Below are 23,888 nucleotides of genomic sequence, written 5' to 3'. Positions count from 1 at the left end.
CATGTCACCTCTACTAACCACTACCTCTCTCAACCGCTCAACCATGTCACCTCTACTAACCACTACCTCTCTCAACCGCTCATCCATGTCATCTCTACTAACCACTACCTCTCTCAACCGCTCATCCATGTCATATCTACTAACCACTACCTCTCTCAACCGCTCATCCATGTCATCTCTACTAACCACTACCTCTCTCAACCGCTCATCCATGTCACCTCTACTAACCACTACCTCTCTCAACCGCTCATCCATGTCACCTCTACTAACCACTACCTCTCTCAACCGCTCATCCATGTCACCTCTACTAACCACTACCTCTCTCAACCGCTCATCCATGTCATCTCTACTAACCACTACCTCTCTCAACCGCTCATCCATGTCATCTCTACTAACCACTACCTCTCTCAACCGCTCATCCATGTCATCTCTACTAACCACTACCTCTCTCAACCGCTCATCCATGTCATCTCTACTAACCACTACCTCTCTCAACCGCTCATCCATGTCATCTCTACTAACCACTACCTCTCAACCGCTCATCCATGTCATATCTACTAACCACTACCTCTCTCAACCGCTCATCCATGTCATGTCTACTAACCACTACCTCTCTCAACCGCTCATCCATGTCATCTCTACTAACCACTACCTCTCTCAACCGCTCATCCATGTCACCTCTACTAACCACTACCTCTCTCAACCGCTCATCCATGTCATCTCTACTAACCACTACCTCTCTCAACCGCTCATCCATGTCATCTCTACTAACCACTACCTCTCTCAACCGCTCATCCATGTCACCTCTACTAACCACTACCTCTCTCAACCGCTCATCCATGTCACCTCTACTAACTACTACCTCTCTCAACCGCTCATCCATGTCATCTCTACTAACCACTACCTCTCTCAACCGCTCATCCATGTCACCTCTACTAACCACTACCTCTCTCAACCGCTCAACCATGTCATCTCTACTAACCACTACCTCTCTCAACCGCTCATCCATGTCATCTCTACTAACCACTACCTCTCTCAACCGCTCATCCATGTCATCTCTACTAACCGCTCATCCATGTCATCTCTACTAACCACTACCTCTCTCAACCGCTCAATCATGTCACCTCTACTAACCACTACCTCTCTCAACCGCTCATCCATGTCATCTCTACTAACTACTACCTCTCTCAACCGCTCAATCATGTCACCTCTACTAACCACTACCTCTCTCAACCGCTCATCCATGTCATCTCTACTAACCACTACCTCTCTCAACCGCTCATCCATGTCATATCTACTAACCACTACCTCTCTCAACCGCTCATCCATGTCATCTCTACTAACCACTACCTCTCTCAACCGCTCATCCATGTCATCTCTACTAACCACTACCTCTCTCAACCGCTCATCCATGTCATCTCTACTAACCACTACCTCTCTCAACCGCTCATCCATGTCATCTCTACTAACTACTACCTCTCTCAACCGCTCATCCATGTCATCTCTACTAACTACTACCTCTCTCAACCGCTCATCCATGTCATCTCTACTAACCACTACCTCTCTCAACCGCTCATCCATGTCATCTCTACTAACCACTACCTCTCTCAACCGCTCATCCATGTCACCTCTACTAACCACTACCTCTCTCAACCGCTCATCCATGTCATCTCTACTAACCACTACCTCTCTCAACCGCTCATCCATGTCATCTCTACTAACCACTACCTCTCTCAACCGCTCATCCATGTCACCTCTACTAACCACTACCTCTCTCAACCGCTCATCCATGTCACCTCTACTAACCACTACCTCTCTCAACCGCTCAACCATGTCACCTCTACTAACCACTACCTCTCTCAACCGCTCAACCATGTCACCTCTACTAACCACTACCTCTCTCAACCGCTCATCCATGTCATCTCTACTAACCACTACCTCTCTCAACCGCTCATCCATGTCATATCTACTAACCACTACCTCTCTCAACCGCTCATCCATGTCATCTCTACTAACCACTACCTCTCTCAACCGCTCATCCATGTCACCTCTACTAACCACTACCTCTCTCAACCGCTCATCCATGTCACCTCTACTAACCACTACCTCTCTCAACCGCTCATCCATGTCATCTCTACTAACCACTACCTCTCTCAACCGCTCATCCATGTCACCTCTACTAACCACTACCTCTCTCAACCGCTCATCCATGTCATCTCTACTAACCACTACCTCTCTCAACCGCTCATCCATGTCATCTCTACTAACCACTACCTCTCTCAACCGCTCATCCATGTCATCTCTACTAACCACTACCTCTCTCAACCGCTCATCCATGTCATCTCTACTAACCACTACCTCTCTCAACCGCTCATCCATGTCATCTCTACTAACCACTACCTCTCTCAACCGCTCATCCATGTCATCTCTACTAACCACTACCTCTCTCAACCGCTCATCCATGTCATCTCTACTAACCACTACCTCTCTCAACCGCTCATCCATGTCATCTCTACTAACCACTACCTCTCTCAACCGCTCATCCATGTCATCTCTACTAACCACTACCTCTCTCAACCGCTCATCCATGTCATCTCTACTAACCACTACCTCTCTCAACCGCTCATCCATGTCATCTCTACTAACCACTACCTCTCTCAACCGCTCATCCATGTCATCTCTACTAACCACTACCTCTCTCAACCGCTCATCCATGTCACCTCTACTAACCACTACCTCTCTCAACCGCTCATCCATGTCATCTCTACTAACCACTACCTCTCTCAACCGCTCATCCATGTCATCTCTACTAACCACTACCTCTCTCAACCGCTCCTCCATGTCATCTCTACTAACCACTACCTCTCTCAACCGCTCATCCATGTCATCTCTACTAACCACTACCTCTCTCAACCGCTCATCCATGTCATCTCTACTAACCACTACCTCTCTCAACCGCTCATCCATGTCACCTCTACTAACCACTACCTCTCTCAACCGCTCATCCATGTCACCTCTACTAACCACTACCTCTCTCAACCGCTCAACCATGTCATCTCTACTAACCACTACCTCTCTCAACCGCTCATCCATGTCATCTCTACTAACCACTACCTCTCTCAACCGCTCATCCATGTCATCTCTACTAACCGCTCATCCATGTCATCTCTACTAACCACTACCTCTCTCAACCGCTCAATCATGTCACCTCTACTAACCACTACCTCTCTCAACCGCTCATCCATGTCATCTCTACTAACTACTACCTCTCTCAACCGCTCAATCATGTCACCTCTACTAACCACTACCTCTCTCAACCGCTCATCCATGTCATCTCTACTAACCACTACCTCTCTCAACCGCTCAATCATGTCACCTCTACTAACCACTACCTCTCTCAACCGCTCATCCATGTCACCTCTACTAACCACTACCTCTCAACCGCTCATCCATGTCACCTCTACTAACCACTACCTCTCAACCGCTCATCCATGTCACCTCTACTAACCACTACCTCTCTCAACCGCTCATCCATGTCACCTCTACTAACCACTACCTCTCAACCGCTCATCCATGTCACCTCTACTAACCACTACCTCTCAACCGCTCATCCATGTCACCTCTACTAACCACTACCTCTCTTAACCGCTCCTCCACCCTCTGCCTCATGTCATGCATCTCAAGTAACTGTACAGGGCTGACCCCATGTCCCAGTTCTCTATCTAGGAGTGAACTGGATCGGTGTGTGTATGGGCTGGACGAGGGAGTTTGGACCATATTTCTTACACCAGTCTTTTTCAATCCATGAAAGTGTACAGTTAGGGCAGAAGGATAGAGAATCAGGAATTGCTCACTGTAGTGTCTGACTAAAACATGGTGCCTTAATGCTGCCATGGACTGCAAAGTCCCTTCCAGGCCATGAGTTGACACCAGGGGGACTCCCTCTACCGTTTCAGATTGCTTGTTGATTTTGAAAGCCTGAAGGACTGGAGTTGGTCGTTGGAGGATGTCGATGATGATGATGATGATGATGATGATATGTTCGGCTTCTGAGGAAGTGAGGGGTAACTTCAGCAGTGGCTGCTGCGAAATTTATTTTTTGTTGGAGGCCTTGAGGCCTAATGTGTGGCTCCATTGGTAAGAGCATGTCGTAGGTTCAATTCTGGGAGGGATAACAGACTAAAAATGTTTGCACTCACTGTACTGTAAGTCGCTTTGGATACAAGTGTCTACTAAATGGAATACCGGTATTATCACTATTATGCATGTTTTGTGTGATTTCAATAGGGGCATTATACAGAATTGATTGCCAGTAATGGTTGGGTTGTGTAGAGCTTTCTGATGGCAGTCACTGAGTTGGACATTCACTATAATATGATAATATCTGCTGAAGAACCCACCACAGTCAGTGTTCTGCTGAAGAACCCACCACAGGCAGTGTTCTGCTGAAGAACCCACCACAGTCAGTGTTCTGCTGAAGATCCCACCACAGTCAGTGTTCTGCTGAAGAACCCACCACAGTCAGTGTTCTGCTGAAGAACCCACCACAGGCAGTGTTCTGCTGAAGAACCCACCACAGTCAGTGTTCTGCTGAAGAACCCACCACAGTCAGTGTTCTGCTGAAGAACCCACCACAGTCAGTGTTCTGCTGAAGAACCCACCACAGTCAGTGTTCTGCTGAAGAACCCACCACAGTCAGTGTTCTGCTGAAGAACCCACCACAGTCAGTGTTCTGCTGAAGATCCCACCACAGGCAGTGTTAATGTGTGTTTGAGTTGTCAGAGAACTTCTCAACAAATCTTTGTTTAGTTGCATGCTGTGTGCTGCTAGTTTGGTGTTGATGGCTGGTGTTTTGTTAGCTGTTTGGTGTGTGTGTGGTGTTGATGGCTGGTGTTCTGTTAGCTGTTTGTGTGTGTGTGTGTGGTGTTGATGGCTGGTGTTTTGTTAGCTGTTTGGTGTGTGTGTGGTGTTGATGGCTGGTGTTTTGTTAGCTGTTTGTTGTCTGTATGTGTTTTTCACGCACTCTTATGTGAATAATCCGACTTCCTCTAGCAAAATGCCATATGAATGAATGTATTTTCTCTCTTCACAGTTTACCTCTATGATACAAAGATGTGCTGAATCCTCTCACATCATGTGGACTTTGACTGGAGCCTGAACACAGTGGAACCTATACATCTACTTTGCCTTTTCAGAGACAAAGGCAGTGTCTCAAATGGGGCCCTATTCCCTACATAGTGCACAACTTTTGACCAGGGCCCATATGGTTCTGGTCAAAAGTAGTTGCACTATATAGGGAATAAGGTGTCATTTTGGATGCAACCAAAGACTGCAAAACGCCAGATATTTTAGGAAAGAGGGTCAGGTTAACGTTGCATTCATGTAAGGACTGCAGTCGGACTTGCATATGTCTCAGTAAACCAAATGGTTTCACCTTCTGCCTTCTACAGTATAGCCTGGTCCTAGCCTTCTACAGTATAGCCTGGTCCTAGATCCGTTTGTGCTGTCTTGCCAACTCCATTGCTGTGCTGTTGTCATGCCAATGGCAAGACGGCACAAACAGATCTGGCACCAGGCTTCATACACTGCATGTCACAGCAAGTTTGAACAATTCCATGATTTCATGGATCGAGAAAATGAAATACTTTGCAGGTCGCTCTAAAACTGCCTTATTTTATAAATGTCATGATGAAATACATACAGACCTAGCCATATATTTGCCTGTGTCTTTACATGCCTGGGTGATCCTCATAAGCTATATAATTAGATGGGTCTGTATTAGGTATGTGTGTATATAGGAATACGTGTTCTGTCAGTGTATTATTGCCACAAAGATACAGTACCAGTCAAAAGTTTGGACACCTACTTATTCAAGGGTTTTAATTTATTTTTACTATGTTCTACATTGTAGAATAATAGTGAAGACATCAAAACTATGAAATAACACATGGAATCATGTAGTAACCAAAAAAGTGTCAAAACGATTCTTTAAAGTAGCCACCCTTTGCCCATTCTCTCAACCAGTTTCACCTGGAATTCTTTTCCAACAGTCTTGAAGGAGTTCCCACAATCTCAGCACTTCTGCGGTCCAACTCATCCCAAACCATCTCAATTGGGTTGAGGTCGGGTGATTGTGGAACCCAGGTTATCTGATGCAGCACTCCATCACTCTCCTTCTTGGTCAAATAGACCTTACACAACCTGGAGGTGTGTTGGGTCATTGTCCTGTTGAAAAACAAATGATAGTCCCACTAAGCGCAAACAGGATGGAATGGCATATCACTGCAGAATGCTGTGGTAGCCATGCTGGTTAAGTGTGCCTTGAATTCTAAATAAATCACTGACAGTGTCACCAGCAAAGCACCATCACACCACCTCCTCCATGCTTCATGGTGGGAACCACACATGCGGAGATCGCAAAATTTGGACTTATCAGACAAAAGGACAGATTTCCACCGGTCTAATGTCCGTTGCTTGTATCGCATGGCCCAAGCAAGTTTCTTCTTATTATTGGTGTCCTTTAGTAGTAGCAATTTGACCAGGAAGACCTGACTCATGCAGTCTCCTCTTAGCGGTTGATGTTGATGTGTTTGTTACTTGAACTCTGTGAAGCATTTATTTGGGCTGCAATTTCTGAGGCTGGTAACTCTAATGAACTTATCCTCTGCAGCAGAGGTAACTCTGCGTCTTCCTTTCCTGTGGTGGTCCTCATGCAAGCCAGTTTCATCATAGCGCTTGATAGTTTTTTCGACTGCACTTGAAGAAACATTAAAAGTTCTTGAAATTTTCCGGATTGACTGACCTTCATGTCTTAAAGTAATGATGGACTGTCGTTTCTCTTTGCTTATTTAAGCTGTTCTTGCCATAATATGGACTTGGTCTTTTACTAAATAGGGCTATCTTTTGTATACCATGTCACAACACAACTGATTGGCTCAAACGCATTAGGGAAAGAAATTCCACAAATTAACTTTTAACAAGGCACACCTGTTCATTGAAATGCATTCTAGGTGACTACCTCATGAAGCTGTTTGAGAGAATGCCAAGAGTGTGCAAAGCTTTCATCAAGGCAAAGCGTGGATACTTTGAAGAATCTCAAATATTAAATATATTTTAATTTGTTTAACACTTTTTTGGTTACTACATGATTCCATGTGTTATTTCATAGTTTTTTGATTTCTTCACTATTATTCCACAATGTATGAAAAAGTTTAAATAAATGAAAACCCTTGAATGAGTAGGTGTGTCCAAACTTTTGACTGGTACCGTATGTGATAGTTTTATTTTTACGAAAACGAAATATTTCACTGCACATATTTTTCCCTGTAATGTTACAAGATAGGCTATGTATAAAAAATATTATTTTAAAGCGTTAAATCTGAGGTTAGTCTACAATTGATACTTAGATGAGTGTATTACTTCATTCAAATAATGTTACATTATCAGAGTAAAGTGTTTGTAGCCTAGTCCAAGGTCTGTTTGTGCTGTCTTGTCAACAACACCAACCAAAGGGGCAAAACGGCACAAACGGATCTGGAAACAGGCTAAAGTGTTTGTCTTTATGACCGAATAAGGTGAACCATGAAGTACAATATGGGAATATTCTTCCGCAGTCGCCCCAATGGACGCTGATCCTGGGTCAGTTTTGTATTTACCCCACTAATGGTTAAGGTTAGGATTGGGGGAGGGGAAGCTGATCCTAGATCTGTACCTAGAGGAGACTTCACCCCATCAGTTTTCAGGCTTCAGTAAACAATGCTGACCATCAGACAGAACTGGAACAATATATTTCATATTTATGTTCTATATCACTGCCTGTGTACTACATGGCTTGTTGGAAAAAATCTGAATAAATACTGTAAGACGGAGAATATTCTTTATTGTGTGTTCTACTTGTATTGCTCATAATTTTGGAAAAGTGAAGACTTTTTTTTTTTCTTCAAAAGGTTGCTTGAATACCATGTTCTGGGACCAAAAGACCAGTGGATAAGACCTTGTTTGTGGTTTCACAAGTCAGAGACATTTTGCAAGTGAAAATGCTAGTTTTCTTTATTGGACAGTCCAGTTTTAAGTCCAGTTAGTCCCTCCATGTGTCATTCTGTGTTCTTCTGTTTGCTGCCTGAAGAATATGACTCAGGTGACTGACAGACTCATCTCCAAAGCTCATTCCACCTTTTTGACATCTCTTCTGTAGTGGAATATCATGGCCAGCACAAATCCATTGAGTGATGACAAGACCGCGAACCGGGTGAGAACTGGAAGAATCAAAGAACCAAAGGCCACAAACTGATCACTGTGGGCTCACTTCCTAATGTTTATAACTTCTTTTGAGCTTTCAGAAAGTGATCTATTGCATCGATCAGACTAAGCCATAGAGTTGGGTAAAGGACGCACTTGGCCCAAAACCCTGTTTCAGCAAAAGTATGAAATGAGCTCTAGTACATCTCTATGGACTAAGATCACATGTTGATTGCCAAGTCTCTACAAGGTAGGCAGTAGATACTGACCTTGTATGTCTGCTGTTGTCATGATTGTAGTGAACATCCTCGCTGAAACACAGAGGATTTGAGTGTAAAAACACACACAAACAAACCCTCAAAACAGTCAATGATATCTCCATTACTGTATTAAAGGGACAGTTCACCCAAATTACAAAAGGGTGAACTATCCCTTTAAGCATTCAGACCCCCACAATACAACATGACCAATGGAAGAGGCCTACTGTTCTAGTACCAAACTGGTGGTCAGATTCTCTACTCTTCAACCTGAAGTGTACACCTGTTCACTCCTCATGGATTTAAAAGCAGTGGATTGGATGTAAGTATTGGGAGTTTCCATTTCCTTACACCAATCCATTCTTTGTTCACACCCCTTCATGTATTTACAAGTGCACACTTTGAATGGTAGAGGAATTGGACCACAGTCTCTCCCCCTCCCTTGGCTTGGTACTCACCCAAGCAGGTGTAGCAGGATATGCTCCAGGCGAGGGCACTGACCCCGGAGGAGTCCTTGGACTGGTACAGGCACTGGGCGGAGGCAAACTTACTGCTGGCGCTGATTAAGGTACAGAGGCTCTGAAGGGGTAGAAACAGGACCAAGAACACACATGAAGATTAATTATTATTATTTTTACCTTTATTTTACCAGGCAGGTCAATTAAGAACAAATTTGTATTTACAATGACAGCCTGATTTAAGCCCCACTGGGTAAGACCGGAGGGCAGATCCGTCCTAACGCACCTGATTCAACTAAGGGCTTGATGATTGGATGATTCAAGTGTGTTGGTCTGGAACAAAAGCCTGCACACCCACTGTGGGCCCTCAGAAACAGGATTAAGGCCTATACACAAGTCACCTAACAGCTGAATGATTTCTGGAGCATCTACACTGCTCAAAAAAATAAAGGGAACACTTAAACAACACAATGTAACTCCAAGTCAATCACACTTCTGTGAAATCAAACTGTCCACTTAGGAAGCAACACTGACTGACAATAAATTTCACATGCTGTTGTGCAAATGGAATAGACAAAAGGTGGAAATTATAGGCAATTAGCAAGACACCCCCAATAAAGGAGTGGTTCTGCAGGTGGTGACCACAGACCGCTTCTCAGTTCCTATGCTTCCTGGCTGATGTTTTGGTCACTTTTGAATGCTGGCGGTGCTTTCACTCTAGTGGTAGCATGAGACGGAGTCTACAACCCACACAAGTGGCTCAGGTAGTGCAGCTCATCCAGGATGGCACATCAATGCGAGCTGTGGCAAGAAGGTTTGCTGTGTCTGTCAGCGTAGTGTCCAGAGCATGGAGGCACTACCAGGAGACAGGCCAGTACATCAGGAGACGTGGAGGAGGCCGTAGGAGGGCAACAACCCAGCAGCAGGACCGCTACCTCCGCCTTTGTGGAAGGAGGATTAGGAGGAGCACTGCCAAAGCCCTGCAAAATGACCTCCAGCAGGCCACAAATGTGCATGTGTCTGCTCAAACGGTCAGAAACAGACTCCATGAGGGCCCGACGTCCACAGGTGGGGGTTGTGCTTACAGCCCAACACCGTGCAGGACGTTTGGCATTTGCCAGAGAAAACCAAGATTGGCAAATTCGCCACTGGCGCCCTGTGCTCTTCACAGATGAAAGCAGGTTCACACGCACATGTGACAGACGTGACAGAGTCTGGAGACGCCGTGGAGAACGTTCTGCTGCCTGCAACATCCTCCAGCATGACCGGTTTGGCGGTGGGTCAGTCATGGTGTGGGGTGGCATTTCTTTGGAGGGCCGCACAGCCCTCCATGTGCTCGCCAGAGGTAGCCTGACTGCCATTAGGTACCGGGATGAGATCCTCAGACCCCTTGTGAGACCATATGCTGGTGCGGTTGGCCCTGGGTTCTTTCTAATGCAAGACAATGCTAGACCTCATGTGGCTGGAGTGTGTCAGCAGTTCCTGCAAGAGGAAGGCATTGATGCTATGGACTGGCCCGCCCGTTCCCCAGACCTGAATCCAATTGAGCACATCTGGGACAACATGTCTCGCTCCATCCACCAACGCCACGTTGCACCACAGACTGTCCAGGAGTTGGCGGATGCTTTAGTCCAGGTCTGGGAGGAGATCCCTCAGGAGACCATCCGCCACCTCATCAGGAGCATGCCCAGGCGTTGTAGGGAGGTCATACAGGCACGTGGAGGCCACACACACTACTGAGCCTCATTTTGACTTGTTTTAAGGACATTACATCAAAGTTGGATCAGCCTGTAGTGTGGTTTTCCACTTTAATTTTGAGTGTGACTCCAAATCCAGACCTCCATGGGTTGATAAATTTGATTTCCATTGATCATTTTTGTGTGATTTTGTAGTCAGCACATTCAACTATGTAAAGAAAAAAGTATTTAATAAGAATGTTTCATTCATTCAGATCTAGGATGTGTTATTTTAGTGTTCCCTTTATTTTTTTGAGCAGTGTATATAGGCCTTATAAACAGTTTATGAATCCTTCACTAAGCCTTACAAGTTGTAGTTTGTTTAAAGTGGGACCTAACATGCTATACTTACCATAGCCAGATCAATAATCCAATCTTGTAGTGTGACAAGTTTCCATCCCCCTACAAATCTAGAGTGGAACATTAAAGACTACAACAGCTGACAGTGAGCAATGTTTGTCATTTCTCAGTGATTGGTTAGGCTTGTCAAAGTCAGCCGCTTGTACTCAGTGATTGGTTAAGGTTGTCATGAGAGTCAGCCGCTTGTACTCGGTGATTGGTCAGGGTTGTCATGAGAGTCAGCCGCTTGTACTCAGTGTTTGGTTAGGGTTGTCATGCGAGTCAGACGCTTGTACTCAGTGATTGGTTACGGTTGTCAAGAGAGTCAGACGCTTGTACTGACTCCCCTTCAACTAAAACGCAATCGCCCTCAGCAACACACACATAGCATACACGCTCTCACATCGCTCACCCTTCTCAGTGGTCTTTAATGTATAATTGTGTCTGTGAAAGATTGTAATTGGTCAAATCTACCTGGACATCTGCATTCTGATTGGGTGGAGGATACAGTGCAATGTAGATCAAGCTGTGCTTGGCTTTCCCATTGTAATAGAGGATGAGCAGAAGCAGGACGGTGTCTAAAACAAAAATACAGTGTGCTTCAATTTACACCTCTTAGTTAAATGCAACAGACTTGTTAAAGGGGGATTTCAGTAGTTAATGTTAGATGATTCTTCACCCTGTAACTAGTCTATGGGAAGGATAAAAAGTAACCCATGGTTCAGATTTCATTAAACTGCCACTACAAACTTCTGCTAACTTTAGCCACTTCTAGCTGGCTATCAATGGTATAGTGTCAACCATGACAATTTTCTAAATATCATGGCCAAACCAACTGAATTATTTGACATTAAAGATGATTTTACCATTTTTGTAACGTTGCACAGTTGCCCGTATTATTCCCATAGAGTTTTAGCTAGCTGTGGCTAAAGTTAGCTTAAGTTTGTATTGGCTGTTAAGGATCGGACCTTTTTTTCCCAATTTTTGACTAAAATGACATACCCAAATCTAACTGCCTGTAGCTCAGGACCTGCAGCAAGGATATGCATATTCTTGATACCATTTGAAAGGAAACACTTTGAAGTTTGTGGAAATGTGAAATGAATGTATGGATAATATAACACATTAGATCTGGTAAAAGATAATACAAAGAAAAAAACATGCTTTTTTAATTATTATTTTTTTCATCATCTTTGAAATGCAAGAGAAAGGCCACAATGTATGTTTCCAGTTTAGGCGCAGTTAGATTTTGGCAACTAGATGTCAGCAGTGTATGTGCAAAGTTTTAGACTGATCCAATGAACCATTGTATTTCTGTTCAAAATGTTGTATCAAGTCTGCCCAAATGTGCCTAATTGGTTTATTAATATATTTTCAAGTTCATAACTGCACTCTCCTCAAAAAATAGCATGGTATTATTTCACTGTAATAGATACTGTAAATTTGACAGTGCAGTTAGATTAACAAGAATGTAAGCTTCTGCCCATATCAGATATGTCTATGTCCTAGGAAATGTTCTTGTTACTTACAACCTCATGCTAATCACATTAGCGCACATTAGCTCAACCGTCCCGCGGGGGGGACACCAATCCTGTAGAGGTGTTTTAAGAAAAACAAACCACGGATTACAGTTTCTCCTGGTCCATATACTTTCAAGATGAAAAAACATTAACATCAAGTTGTAAAATACTGAAGTTCACCTTTAAGGATCTTCTTCTCTGTCACACACACAATGTTCTATTTTTATATATTTCACTCAGAACACACACACACAAGGAAGAACACCCTTTCATGACTTATGCCATGATAGCACGAGTCATTGCACATGATAGCATCATCTTGTGCAACATCACCTTGGGCAATGAGTATCGGGTACTCCAGGAACGTGGAAGATGGTGCAGCATGGTGAATCTGGTAGGTGACAAACACGACATATCTGGAATGGAAGGACATGCAGGCAGACAGACGGACGGACAGAGAGCGGGAGGGAGAAACAGACAGACAGACAGGACAGAGACAGACAAACACAGAGGGACAGACAGACAGTGGGACAGACAGACAGAGAGAGAGGCAAGCAGACAGTGGATTCATTTAGATGCCAGTACCAGCAGAGTGACCAGACACACAGGTATGCCAACACACTAAATCACAAAACTGTACTGCAGGGAATTAGGATTAGGGGAGTCCGATTTCTGTAGAGCAGTATGTTGTACTGTAGTGAAGTCAGGAGGTAGTCCTGACCTGGCCTTGAACCCGGGACATTTAGACTGTCAACCCAACACCTTAGCTATACATCTGAATCCGAATCTATTGACGAGATAGCTAGGTGTTGGGTTAGGAGTCGCCCTTGCCTTTCCCCTTGCCTTTACCATGCTGCCAACTGACACCCTGGTTCCCCTCACCCCTTTCTCCCAAAGTCAGACGCTCCCCATCAGTCTGTACCCCATCCATTTCCAGTTGACATTTACCAGTGGGTCGAGTGACAGTGTAATGGGGCACCACAGCTGCAGCCGAGCTATACTGAGACCAGTACAGTATAGAATGCCTAGTTTAAACCCCTCTTCCCCTACATGTCGCTTCAAAGTTGATGAAAGCTGAGGAAGAATTCAGGGGTGATCAAAGTTATTTGAGAAGGTAGACAGGACTGTCGGTATAACATCTGGAAACGTTATCGGAAATGCATCTTTGATGGGTTATGGGCCTATATCTCATGAAGTATGCTTTAGAAGAAATACTAAATACATTGAATGTCATATGCTGTTCCTACTCAGAGGAGATGTTTCAAACCACTTGACATTAATTTAGTAGTTGATGGTGTAACCTGTTTTCCAGTTGATTAATAGCAAAACAGCCAGCATTGGTGCTTCCTAGTTATTACAAAAACATTGAAATGTACTAGAACCCCCCCCCCCCCCCCCCCCCCCAACTAAAATAAAACCCGTTGTTTTTATGTCTCAATTTATCCGTGCAAATTAGACTATGTATGCTTAAGTTTTACATAAATGTACCAATAGGCTAGTCTGAAACACAGCTATGTGAGTACAGACGTGTGGAGATGTCCCTTAACTTACCCAGTCAACTCCAACAGCAAGCCCTTCAGGCTAAATCCCTTGGAAGACTTCGCTCTTGCTACGAGAACAATCGACGGGATTTTAGACACTAAGCACAAGCAGAATGTACTATAATTTAACAAGTGTAACAAAATGTTCGAGTCGTCTACGGGTGACGTTAGCATATTGTCTTGGTATTGGGTAAAAATAATGATACTTGTAGTCTCCAATCACTCCCGTTAGTTCCAAGATTGACTTGACAGCGTGTAGTCAGTCTACCCTAGAGAATTGGACAGCTGGCCGAGCATTTTTCCAGTATATTACTTCAAGCAATAACCTTTTGGCCATCTCAAAGTGAGCGTTGAAGTGCGCCCCCGAATTTGTATGGCTTGGATTTCAAAGAATACGTTTTTTTCAAAGAAGCGTTATATTACATTACATGGATGACAAACTATACAGTTACAACAACATTAGCCTATATACTGTATGTTTAGTTATAGTTGTGCCTGCCTATATGATGATCAACGAGATTGAAAAACGTGAAAGAAATATGACACAGATGTATGTAGGCCTATTTCCCCAGAGGTTCGTGATTCACTTTTGGAACTGTTTGTTCCCGCCAAGTGCTGATCGCTCATTATTTACTCAATGATTAATGATTGTAGGGCAGGCTATCCACCTTCCTAATTCCCGTCTACAATGTTGCAACCATTCTGACTGGACGATACAAAACAGGAGCTGGTATAATTTACAGCATCATTTTAGACGTATTATAAAACCAGGGTAAGTGAAATTCCAAAGATCTTTTTATTGATCAATATGCTCATAGTTTTGGACAGAAGCCTAAGGACATGTCTTTAGCCTATACTAGTGATCTAAGCACTGAGAAATGTAACCTACTGTAGTTGAAAATATCCACATGTAATGTAATCAAATCAATTATTTGCCTTGTAATTACATTATAGGCACAGCACTTTAGTAACTTCATTTGAATTGCAAAGCAATTTTTATTTCAGAAAGGATAACTAACATTTATGAGCATTTCTCTCTCTTTTCCCTTGCTCAGTGCCTTAGTGATGAAGAGCTGGTTTCTCCTTCCTCTCCTGTTTCTGGCATGTTGTTGCCATGGCACCTTCTCTTGCCCAGCCCTTTGCAAATGCTACATATCCCCAAGAAAAACAGAGGTGGTCTGTAATGAAGTCCCCCTCACCCAGTTCCCCTCCTACGGTCTTCCTAGCAACACCACCTCCCTCACCATCCAGTTCACCAACATCAGCTCCATCTCAGAACAGCACCTGAGAGCTACACCCCTTCTACAGGAGCTCTACCTGTACAACAACAACCTGAGCACCCTTCCCTCAGATCTCTTCAGGGGTGTCCCTCACCTGTTCTCGGTGGCTCTCTCGGATAACACATTGGATCAGCTTCCCGCCAATGTCTTCAGCCACGCTCCCCTGCGTGACCTGGTGCTGAAGAACAACCTGATCAGCGGTGTGGATGCTAATTGGCTCCCTGACAACAGTAACCTCACCTGGCTGGACCTGTCAGGGAACCACTTGACGGCCGTACCCACAGCCCTGTTCCAGAAACTACGCCACCTGAAGAACCTTGACCTCTCCCATAACCGCCTGGAGAAGCTCCCCCCAAATTCGTTACACCCTCTGACCAAACTGGAGAGGCTGATGCTGGAGGGGAACAAACTCAGCACCCTGGACGTGTCTACCTTCAGTAACAACCTCAACCTGACACACCTGTTTCTTCTGGAGAACCGGCTTGGACAACTGCCCCCAACCCTGTTCCATGGCCTCCCGAACCTGGCGCACCTGAGTCTGAATGATAACCTGCTGAGCCACATCCCTCCTGGTCTGCTGGACCAGCTTCACTCCATTGATGAGCAGGGGTTGGACCTCACGGTGAACCCCTGGGTATGCGATGGCAAGGTGGAGTACCTGTGGAGGTGGCTGCAGAAGAACCAGAAAAAAGTATTCCTGGCCGATGACATCAGGTGTGCCAGCCCTGAGTCTCTGAAGCAACGGTCAGTGATGTCGCTAACTGACAGTGAGCTAGGACTCTGATCCATCAAACCTTTTTCACTCAGATTATGAATTATCACTGTAACCTATCTCAAACTGTGGTCTATTGAACTCCTATCTCAAATGAATCTAAGGTAATGTTGGTCTATTGCATGTTGTGTATTTATCATAATTATACACACATCCACGTAAATAAAAAAGTGACCTGAATTGGAATTTTAAATTAATGATCTTGATGTCCTATCCTTGCTTTCTAGCACCTTACAGTCTGTCAGAGAGGGGTATAAATACCCCGCCAACTGGCCCCACGTCTTGACTGAATAATATGCCTTTAAGTAATTATGTATTAAGTAAAATTGTGGTAAAAGTAGTCAGATGTTAAAGGCTAAAACACGTGCTGATATTAATCTCTGAACATAACTGAAGGAAATGCAAACAACAGGCCACCGCAGTCTCTTTGTACACATCAAAGATTTATATTTCACCTGTAAAAAATGACAAAAATAGCTGTAATTCAACTGCTAATGTACATGGTATTTTGTCGTTGTTGTGTAGAGTGCCCATGTCATGTTTTCAACTACCCCAAAAATAGTTACAGCAAAAAAAATAAGCGTATGATGAATGACTAAGAATGGAAATTCCCCAGTTGCCCAGGTTTCTATTTCTTTGTTTACCTTATGCAATAAATCCACAAAAACAGGTTGTGGACTTTATCTAAACACACTCATTATTTACTTTGTCTGGTGCATAGCCTGACCCACACAAACACACACACACACACATTTCATATAAGGAGCATTGAAATAGTCGTAAGAGCAGATGAAACAAGCAAGCCAATGAAGGCAACAAAACACGAATGACAGCAAGACTTCAGGTAAGGACTTTGATTTAATTACTGTGTCTGAATCCTCTTGACAAACAATATTTTTATCTGTATTGGGAAAAAACTACAACTCAAGTTATTTGTTATGTATTATTTATGGCTTATGACTTATATCGAACATTGAAAGATACCGATCATAATAGTATCATCCATTAAAAAAACTGCATGTATAATGGACTTGATGTTACAGAGCATTAAGGAATTCCTTATGATTTACGAGTCACCTATGTCTTTTGCGTTAACATACACTTCTGCAAATATTAAATCATGTATGTTTTGAGGCCCAACTATCTCTTTGTTTCACAGTTTTAAAAAGATGAGCACCTGGTTCCTCCTTTCTCTGTGTGCGCTGACCTGTTGTTGCGGCCGCAGAAATGGCGCCCTCTCTTGCCCAGACACGTGCACCTGCCATTTCTCTTCCAGCGACACCACGGTGGTCTGCAGTGAAGCCTCCCTCTCCCAGTTCCCCTCCGATGGTCTCCCAGGCAACACCACCTCCTTGTCCATCCAATCCACCAACCTCAGCACGATTACTGCCAACCACTTACAGGCCACGCCCCTTCTGAAAGAGCTCCAACTATATTACAACAACCTGAGCACACTTCCTTCACATCTCCTCAGAGCTGTTCCTCACCTGCACACGTTGGATCTCACAGGGAACCACCTGCACTTCCTGCCACCATATGTCTTCAGCCACGCTCCGCTGCATAACCTGGTGCTGAAGAACAACCTGATCAGCGGTGTGGATGCTGATTGGCTCCCTGACAACAGTAACCTCACCTGGCTGGACCTGTCAGGGAACCGTTTGACGGCCGTACCCACAGCCCTGTTCCAGAAACTACGCCACCTGAAGAACCTTGACCTCTCCCATAACCACCTGGAGAAGCTCCTGGCGGGGGCCCTGAATCCTCTGAGCAGCCTCGAGAGGCTCAACCTGGAGGGGAACCAACTCAGCGCCCTGGACCCATCCGCCTTCAGGAACACCCCAAACCTGACGCACCTTTTCCTCCAGGAGAACCAACTGGAGAGGCTTCCCCCGACTCTCCTCCAGGGGCTCCATCGCCTCGATTTCCTGTTTCTCAACTTCAACCGGCTTGGTCACATCTCCAACACCCTGCTGGAGCAGCTCTCCTCCCCACGGACAAGCAACCGTCTTTGGGTGGCCTTCAGCCAGAACCCCTGGGTGTGTGATAAGAAGGTGGAGGACCTGTGGAGGTGGCTGCAGAAGAATCAGAAGAAAGCTTTCCTGGCCGATGACATCAGGTGTGCCAGCCCTGAGTCTCTGAAGGAACGATCAGTTATGTCACTAACTGACAGTGAGCTAGGACTCTGATTTATTAGATATTTTTCACTTAAACAATAAGACGGTGGGGAGGTGTCTCAGTATGACCCAGGGGAGTGTTCTTTCTTGAGAAGGTGAAATGTGCCAGCTCTGGTTGTTAAGGACCAGCGGTTGTGTCTCTGACAAAGAAAGAGCTAGGCCTCAAAACTGACAAATAAAACAGGCCCACTCTTCAGGTAACAACTGCAAATTATTCTGTGTTTTGATTGGCTAAAAGGTCTCTCTCTGTATGTATGTATGTATGTATGTATATATATATATACACACACACACACATTTGAGACAAACACCTCTTGCATTTCAATTAAGGCTTCTGTATATTTGTGGATACCCTTAGGACGGTCTTATAAGATCCACTGGCACTAGGTGGCATCATATTCAATGTTTTTGCACGATAAACTCCCTAGTAGACTATTGAGTGACCTGTCCTGAACAGTTGTTATAATGTATAATACATGGTTGACAACAACTATGCATGAATAGAAAATGGACACCTTTGTGACAGGATGTCTTTGTGACAGCTACTTTTCTACAGGTCAATCAGCCTGGTGGATCTAGGCTCTGGTGGTGGTAATACTAATATAGCCTCATTATGTTCAGAACTTTGTGGTTTCCCCTCTCTGCAGTGTCTCACTTTGATATGCACTTCATTCTTCTTCTCCTGTTTTTTAATGGCATTGAAATCAATGGGGTGAGAGAGAGAGAGAGAGAGAGAGAGAGAGAGAGAGAGAGAGAGAGAGAGAGAGAGAGAGAGAGAGAGAGAGAGAGAGAGAGAGAGAGAGAGAGAGAGAGAGAGAGAGAGAGAGAGAGAGAGAGAGAGAGAGAGAGAGAGAGAGAGAGAGAAGAAAAGAAAAGAAATCTGTGAGTTTGTCCTCTGCAGATGTGGCACAGGCCTCTCTGTCCTCAGGAGGCCTTGATCACAGTAAGTGAGAGACACAATAATTTATGACTCTTGTAAAGCAGCACCCACGTCTCCAGAGGTGGTTACTTATGAAAATTAAACCCTGATCATAAATATTTGCTGAAGAGCGGAAGAAAACATAGCTTCCTGAAACGGCAGCGGACGTCGGAGCGTTTTCCCCCGGCATCGTACGATAGAGTTGGATAGAGGGCGCCAAAACCCGTTTTAACATGGACAGCGCAATTGAGGGCTTTAACCATTTTGAAGTAGCCAACAGGGTGGGACTTGCTATGGGTTAAAGAAGGATTAAATAATTCCATCCAAGTCAGCAGGAGGTGTCAGCCAATGAATTATACTCCTGAGCAAACATTCCACAATTAAATCACCAACTTTGACTTGTTCCGACTATACACACTCCAGCACAGTAGGTGGTGGTACGCACCTATGTACTGCCAAGACAATCATAGGAGAAGAAATTGACCACTTTAAAAGAGAAAAAGCCCTCAATAGCTGGTGGCATCAGACAAAGACAAAGTTTGCAAAGATAAGAGATCTCTAGTGCATCTTTATGCGTCCTACTCATCCTCGCTCGTCCTGCCCGGCGAACAGGTGACCTTTCTCTCTGATCAGGATGGACGAGACAGAGTGTGTGCTCTGGCATCGCGCTGCACTGTAATGACTGACTGACAGTGATTAAAAAAAAGGTTATTGGCAGGGCTTTTAAAAGATTATTGGCATGGCTTTTTAAAGGTTATTGGCAGGGCTTTTACAGTGTTATTAACAGGGCCTTTAAAAGGTTATTGGCAGGGCTTTTAAAAGGTTATTAACAGGGCTTTTGAAAGGTTATTGGCAGGGTTTTTAAAATGTTATTGGCGGGGCTTTTAAAATATTATTGGCAGGGCTTTTCATGCACTTGTAAATAGTTTTGACCATCTTGATTTTACGCCAAACAAACATGGTTCATTACAAGATGAAGAGTTAAAATGTAATTCATTTTCCAAATGAGGGTGATATGAGTATGACTAGTAAGTGCTCAATAACTCTGCCTTATAAAATAAATACAAATAATAACTTCATATTCTACATTTGAAAAACTGAAATGTATTTTTTTTTATGAAACGTATTGCCAACCTAAATATTTCAGTCAAAATCATTTGGATAGAGAATGGCATCTCAATAAAATGCTGTGAACGCTATAGTGCTTTATAGTAATAGACTGAAAACAACTTGTGGCTAAAAATGCTTTATGGAATTGCTGTGATTTACAGTGTTTGATTGATATACACCCCATCATGATTCATAGCACCTGATGAAGAGGTTGTCATCTTCCATCTCTGAACTACAGTGCCTTATATAAATACTCTCTCCACTAAGGTCTTGTCTGAATCCTGGCACCTTTTTGAATACATGTGCTATTGTGGTAAAGCAATGATCATGGCTCACAACTACGGGCCTTAACGCTGCTGTTACGAGAGCAGTGTAAGGTCAATTCTATTTCAATTCAGCCAATTCAGAAAGTTCAGAAAAACTCAGAAAAACTGAAATTCCCTCCAAAAATGTGATGGTTTTTTTTTACATAGAAATTTGGGAATTGGAATTTAAATTTAATTCCTGAACTGACTAAATTTAAATGGAATTTATCCCAATCCTGTAAGACACAAATGCTATTGTTTGATCTAAAGGGCCAAACTGATCCTACTGTAGATCAGCATTCATTCAGACTCTTTCTGCATACAGCCCAGGTGGAAGCCTCCCAAATGGCATCCTATTCCCTACATAGTGCCCTACTTTTGATCAGAGCCATATTGGCCCTAGTAAAAAGTAGTGCACTATAAAGGGAATAGGGTGCAATTTGGGAAAGGAAAACAGTATTGTTTCCCACTATCATTTTTTTTTTTTTAATTGAACTAGTAAGAACAAGTTATTATTTACAATGGCGGCCTAACAATGTACTGTAGACTTAATTTTTCTGTACTCAAAGCATTGACACGTTTATTTTCAATAGACCCCACATGTCGGATTTCTTATGTCAGGCCCTTGAAATCCCACAGTTCATGGTCATTTTATTTGTTGTAGATGTTCAAAGCTCTATCAAAAGTGAGAGGAGGTAGCGACGTGCTCATTAAATACCTACCTGCAGCTGGGTGAGAGGAGGAAGAGACATGCTCATTAAATACCTACCTGCAGCCACACACACACACAGAGAGAGAGAGCAGGTTTAAAGGCGCTACATGGTCAATCTGCCATCTGCATTGGCCGTGCAGCACTTAAGGTGATACGGCTGCGCAGCAAGGGAATTCATACTTCTTGCGCTTCGCGGAACAGAGCAGAGTTGTTGTGAAGGAAGTTGTCAAGGAAGTGAGTTTGTGTTTATACAGGACCATCCACCCCCACCTACCGTCCACAAATCATGTCAATGTAGAGCTATACCTCCTCACTGTTACAAGATGTGGCCTCTGGGCGAATCTGGAGCCTACGCAATTGCGTCACACCCTCAATATGTAGCGTCTGAATACATTTTCAGATCAAGCATAAATTTACTTTAAGGGTGAACCTACTCATCATACTTCAATGATAGCATGCAGGTGTAGGATCTTAATTTGCTAAAGCATGAAAATAGTCCTGTAACAATCGGCAATGTGAATTATTATGTGGATTATAATTAATGGACATTGCTGTCTGACTCAGGGTTGGGGTCAATTCTGTTTTCAATTCAGACAGTGAATGGAAATTCAGTTCATTAAGGGGCCGATTCATACTTAGGAAATGTACACATTTCCTACACACACCTTTCCTACACAGTACTCAGTATTTTCTATTCAGATTTAATTTATTCAGTCACCAGCTCTGCAGGTGTGGCTACGCGCTCTGAATACATTTCATTCAACAGTTGAAACCCTCCCACTTGCCCTTTCAACAGATTTTGTCATTGAGTTTTCATTCAATAGGGTTTTCAGTACTGTACAGTATCTTAAGCCATCCCTTAAAAATGGTGTACCTTTCAGTTAGAATTTTATCGACAGACTCACTAGAACATATTGAGAGAACTGGTTCAGAATATTAGGGCTATATTTTAATTGTATTTCTTTAATTGAACCTTTATTTAACTAGGCAAGTCAGTTAAGAACAAATTCTTATTTACAATGACGGCCTACCCCGGCCAAACCCGGATGACTCTGGGCCAATTGTGCGCCACCCAATCACGGCCAGTTGTGATAGAGCCTGGAATTGAATCAGGGTCTGTAGTGACGCCTCGAGCACTGAGCTGTAGTGCCTTAGACCGCTGCACCAGTCGGGAGCCATCTAAATATATGCATATTTGTCTCCAGTTCAGCACCAGTTCTAGATTATATAGGTTTAGGAAAGTATTTATAAATCATTAAAAAAAAACAGGTTTGGAGCGTCTTTATGCATGACAGAAAGAAAACGGTGAAAAGGATGAATGTAAATAAAAAAATGTAAAAAAGTAATACATTTTTTATTTCAACTTTATTTAACCAGGTTGGTCAGTTGAGAACAAGTTCTCATTTACAACTGCGACCTGGTCAAGATAAAACAAAGCAGTGCGACACAAACAACAACACATAGTTACACATGGAATAAACAAACATACAGTCAATAACACAATAGAAAAAAAGTATATATATACAGTGTGTGCAAATGGCGTGAGGAGGTAAGGCAATAGTAGGCCGTAGTAGCAAAGTAATTACAATTTAGCAGATAACTCTGCAGTGATAGATGAGCAGATGATGATGTGCAAGTAGTGATACTGGTGTGCAAAAGAGAAAAAAAGTAAATCTAAACAATATGGGAATGAGGTAGGTAGATTGAATGGGCTATTTATAGATGGGCTGTGTCCAGCTGCAGTGATCGGTTAGCTGCTCAGATAGCTGATGTTTAAAGTTAGTGAGGGAGATATAAGTCTCCAACTTGCAATTCGTTCCAGTCATTGGCAGCAGAGAACTGGAAGGAAAGGCGGCCAAATGAGGTGTTGGTTTTGGGGATGATCAGTGAGATATACCTGCTGGAACGTGTGCTACGGGTGGGTGTTGTTATCATGACCAGTGAGCTGAGATAAGGCGGAGCTTTACCTAGCAAAGACTTATAGATGACCTGGAGCCAGTGGGTCTGGCGACGAATATGTAGCGAGGTCACAGTGGTGGGTGGTATATGGGGCTTTGGTGACAAAACGGATGGCACTGTGATAGACTGCATCCAGTTTGCTGAGTAGAGTGTTGGAGGCTATTTTGTAAATTACATCGCCGAAGTCGAGGATCGGCAGGATAGTCAGTTTTACGAGGGTATGTTTGGTGGTGTGAGTGAGTGAAGGAGGCTTTGTTGCGAAATAGGACGCCGATTCTATATTTCATTTTGGATTGGAGATGTTTAATTTGAGTCTGGAAGGAGAGTTTACAGTCTAGCCAGACACCTAGGTATTTGTAGTTGTCCACATATTCTAAGTCAGAACCGTACAGAGTAGTGATACTAGTCGGGCGGGCAGGTGCGGGCAGCGATCGGTTGAAAAGCATGCATTTAGTTTTACTGGCGTTTAAGAGCAGTTGGAGGCCACGGAAGGAGTGTTGTATGGCATTGAAGCTCGTTTGGAGGTTTGTTAGCACTGTGTCCAAAGAAGGGCCAGATGTATACAGAA

The 23,888-nt window shown here is 43.7% G+C and overlaps 4 protein-coding genes across 6 annotated transcripts in view; 3 read left to right on the top strand and 1 right to left on the bottom strand.

The window, feature by feature from the left end:
- Positions 1-5,896, top strand: part of LOC120024155 (rho-associated protein kinase 2-like) — a 73,321-nt gene extending 67,425 nt beyond the window's left edge. For both annotated transcript variants that reach the window (XM_038968316.1, XM_038968315.1), the window contains one exon: positions 5,093-5,896. In XM_038968316.1, the coding sequence (XP_038824244.1) occupies positions 5,093-5,105 (13 nt within the window). In that variant the 3' untranslated portion in view covers positions 5,106-5,896. The remainder of the gene's footprint in view (positions 1-5,092) is intronic.
- A 1,966-nt stretch (positions 5,897-7,862) lies between these two features.
- Positions 7,863-14,693, bottom strand: LOC120024068 (solute carrier family 66 member 3-like). 2 transcript variants are annotated; one of them, XM_038968179.1, is made up of 7 exons: positions 14,100-14,691; positions 12,882-12,964; positions 11,537-11,606; positions 11,042-11,099; positions 8,954-9,074; positions 8,508-8,549; positions 7,863-8,255 (listed from the first exon to the last, which is right to left on the bottom strand). In XM_038968179.1, exons 1-7 carry the CDS (start codon positions 14,261-14,263, stop codon positions 8,164-8,166), a joined length of 630 nt encoding a protein of 209 aa, XP_038824107.1. In that variant the 5' UTR covers positions 14,264-14,691; the 3' UTR covers positions 7,863-8,163. The 2 variants fall into 2 exon arrangements, with proteins under 2 accessions (XP_038824107.1, XP_038824108.1); XM_038968180.1 differs by lacking the exon at positions 11,042-11,099 and having other exon boundaries at positions 11,503-11,606; positions 14,100-14,693.
- A 31-nt stretch (positions 14,694-14,724) lies between these two features.
- Positions 14,725-16,810, top strand: LOC120024066 (leucine-rich alpha-2-glycoprotein-like). The gene is made up of 2 exons (XM_038968176.1): positions 14,725-14,861; positions 15,145-16,810. Exons 1-2 carry the CDS (start codon positions 14,734-14,736, stop codon positions 16,151-16,153), a joined length of 1,137 nt encoding a protein of 378 aa, XP_038824104.1. The 5' UTR covers positions 14,725-14,733; the 3' UTR covers positions 16,154-16,810.
- Positions 16,811-16,844: 34 nt separating this feature from the next.
- Positions 16,845-18,938, top strand: LOC120024067 (leucine-rich alpha-2-glycoprotein-like). Its single transcript, XM_038968177.1, has 2 exons — positions 16,845-16,985; positions 17,301-18,938. Exon 2 carries the CDS (start codon positions 17,311-17,313, stop codon positions 18,325-18,327), a length of 1,017 nt encoding a protein of 338 aa, XP_038824105.1. The 5' UTR covers positions 16,845-16,985; positions 17,301-17,310; the 3' UTR covers positions 18,328-18,938.
- The last annotated feature ends 4,950 nt before the right edge of the window (positions 18,939-23,888 follow it).

This window comes from Salvelinus namaycush, chromosome 29, assembly GCF_016432855.1.
Source record: "Salvelinus namaycush isolate Seneca chromosome 29, SaNama_1.0, whole genome shotgun sequence".
Classification (NCBI taxonomy): Eukaryota; Metazoa; Chordata; class Actinopteri; order Salmoniformes; family Salmonidae; genus Salvelinus; species Salvelinus namaycush.
The sequence above is the reverse complement of the archived record's forward strand: the minus strand, read 5'-3'. Positions and strand labels throughout refer to the sequence as shown.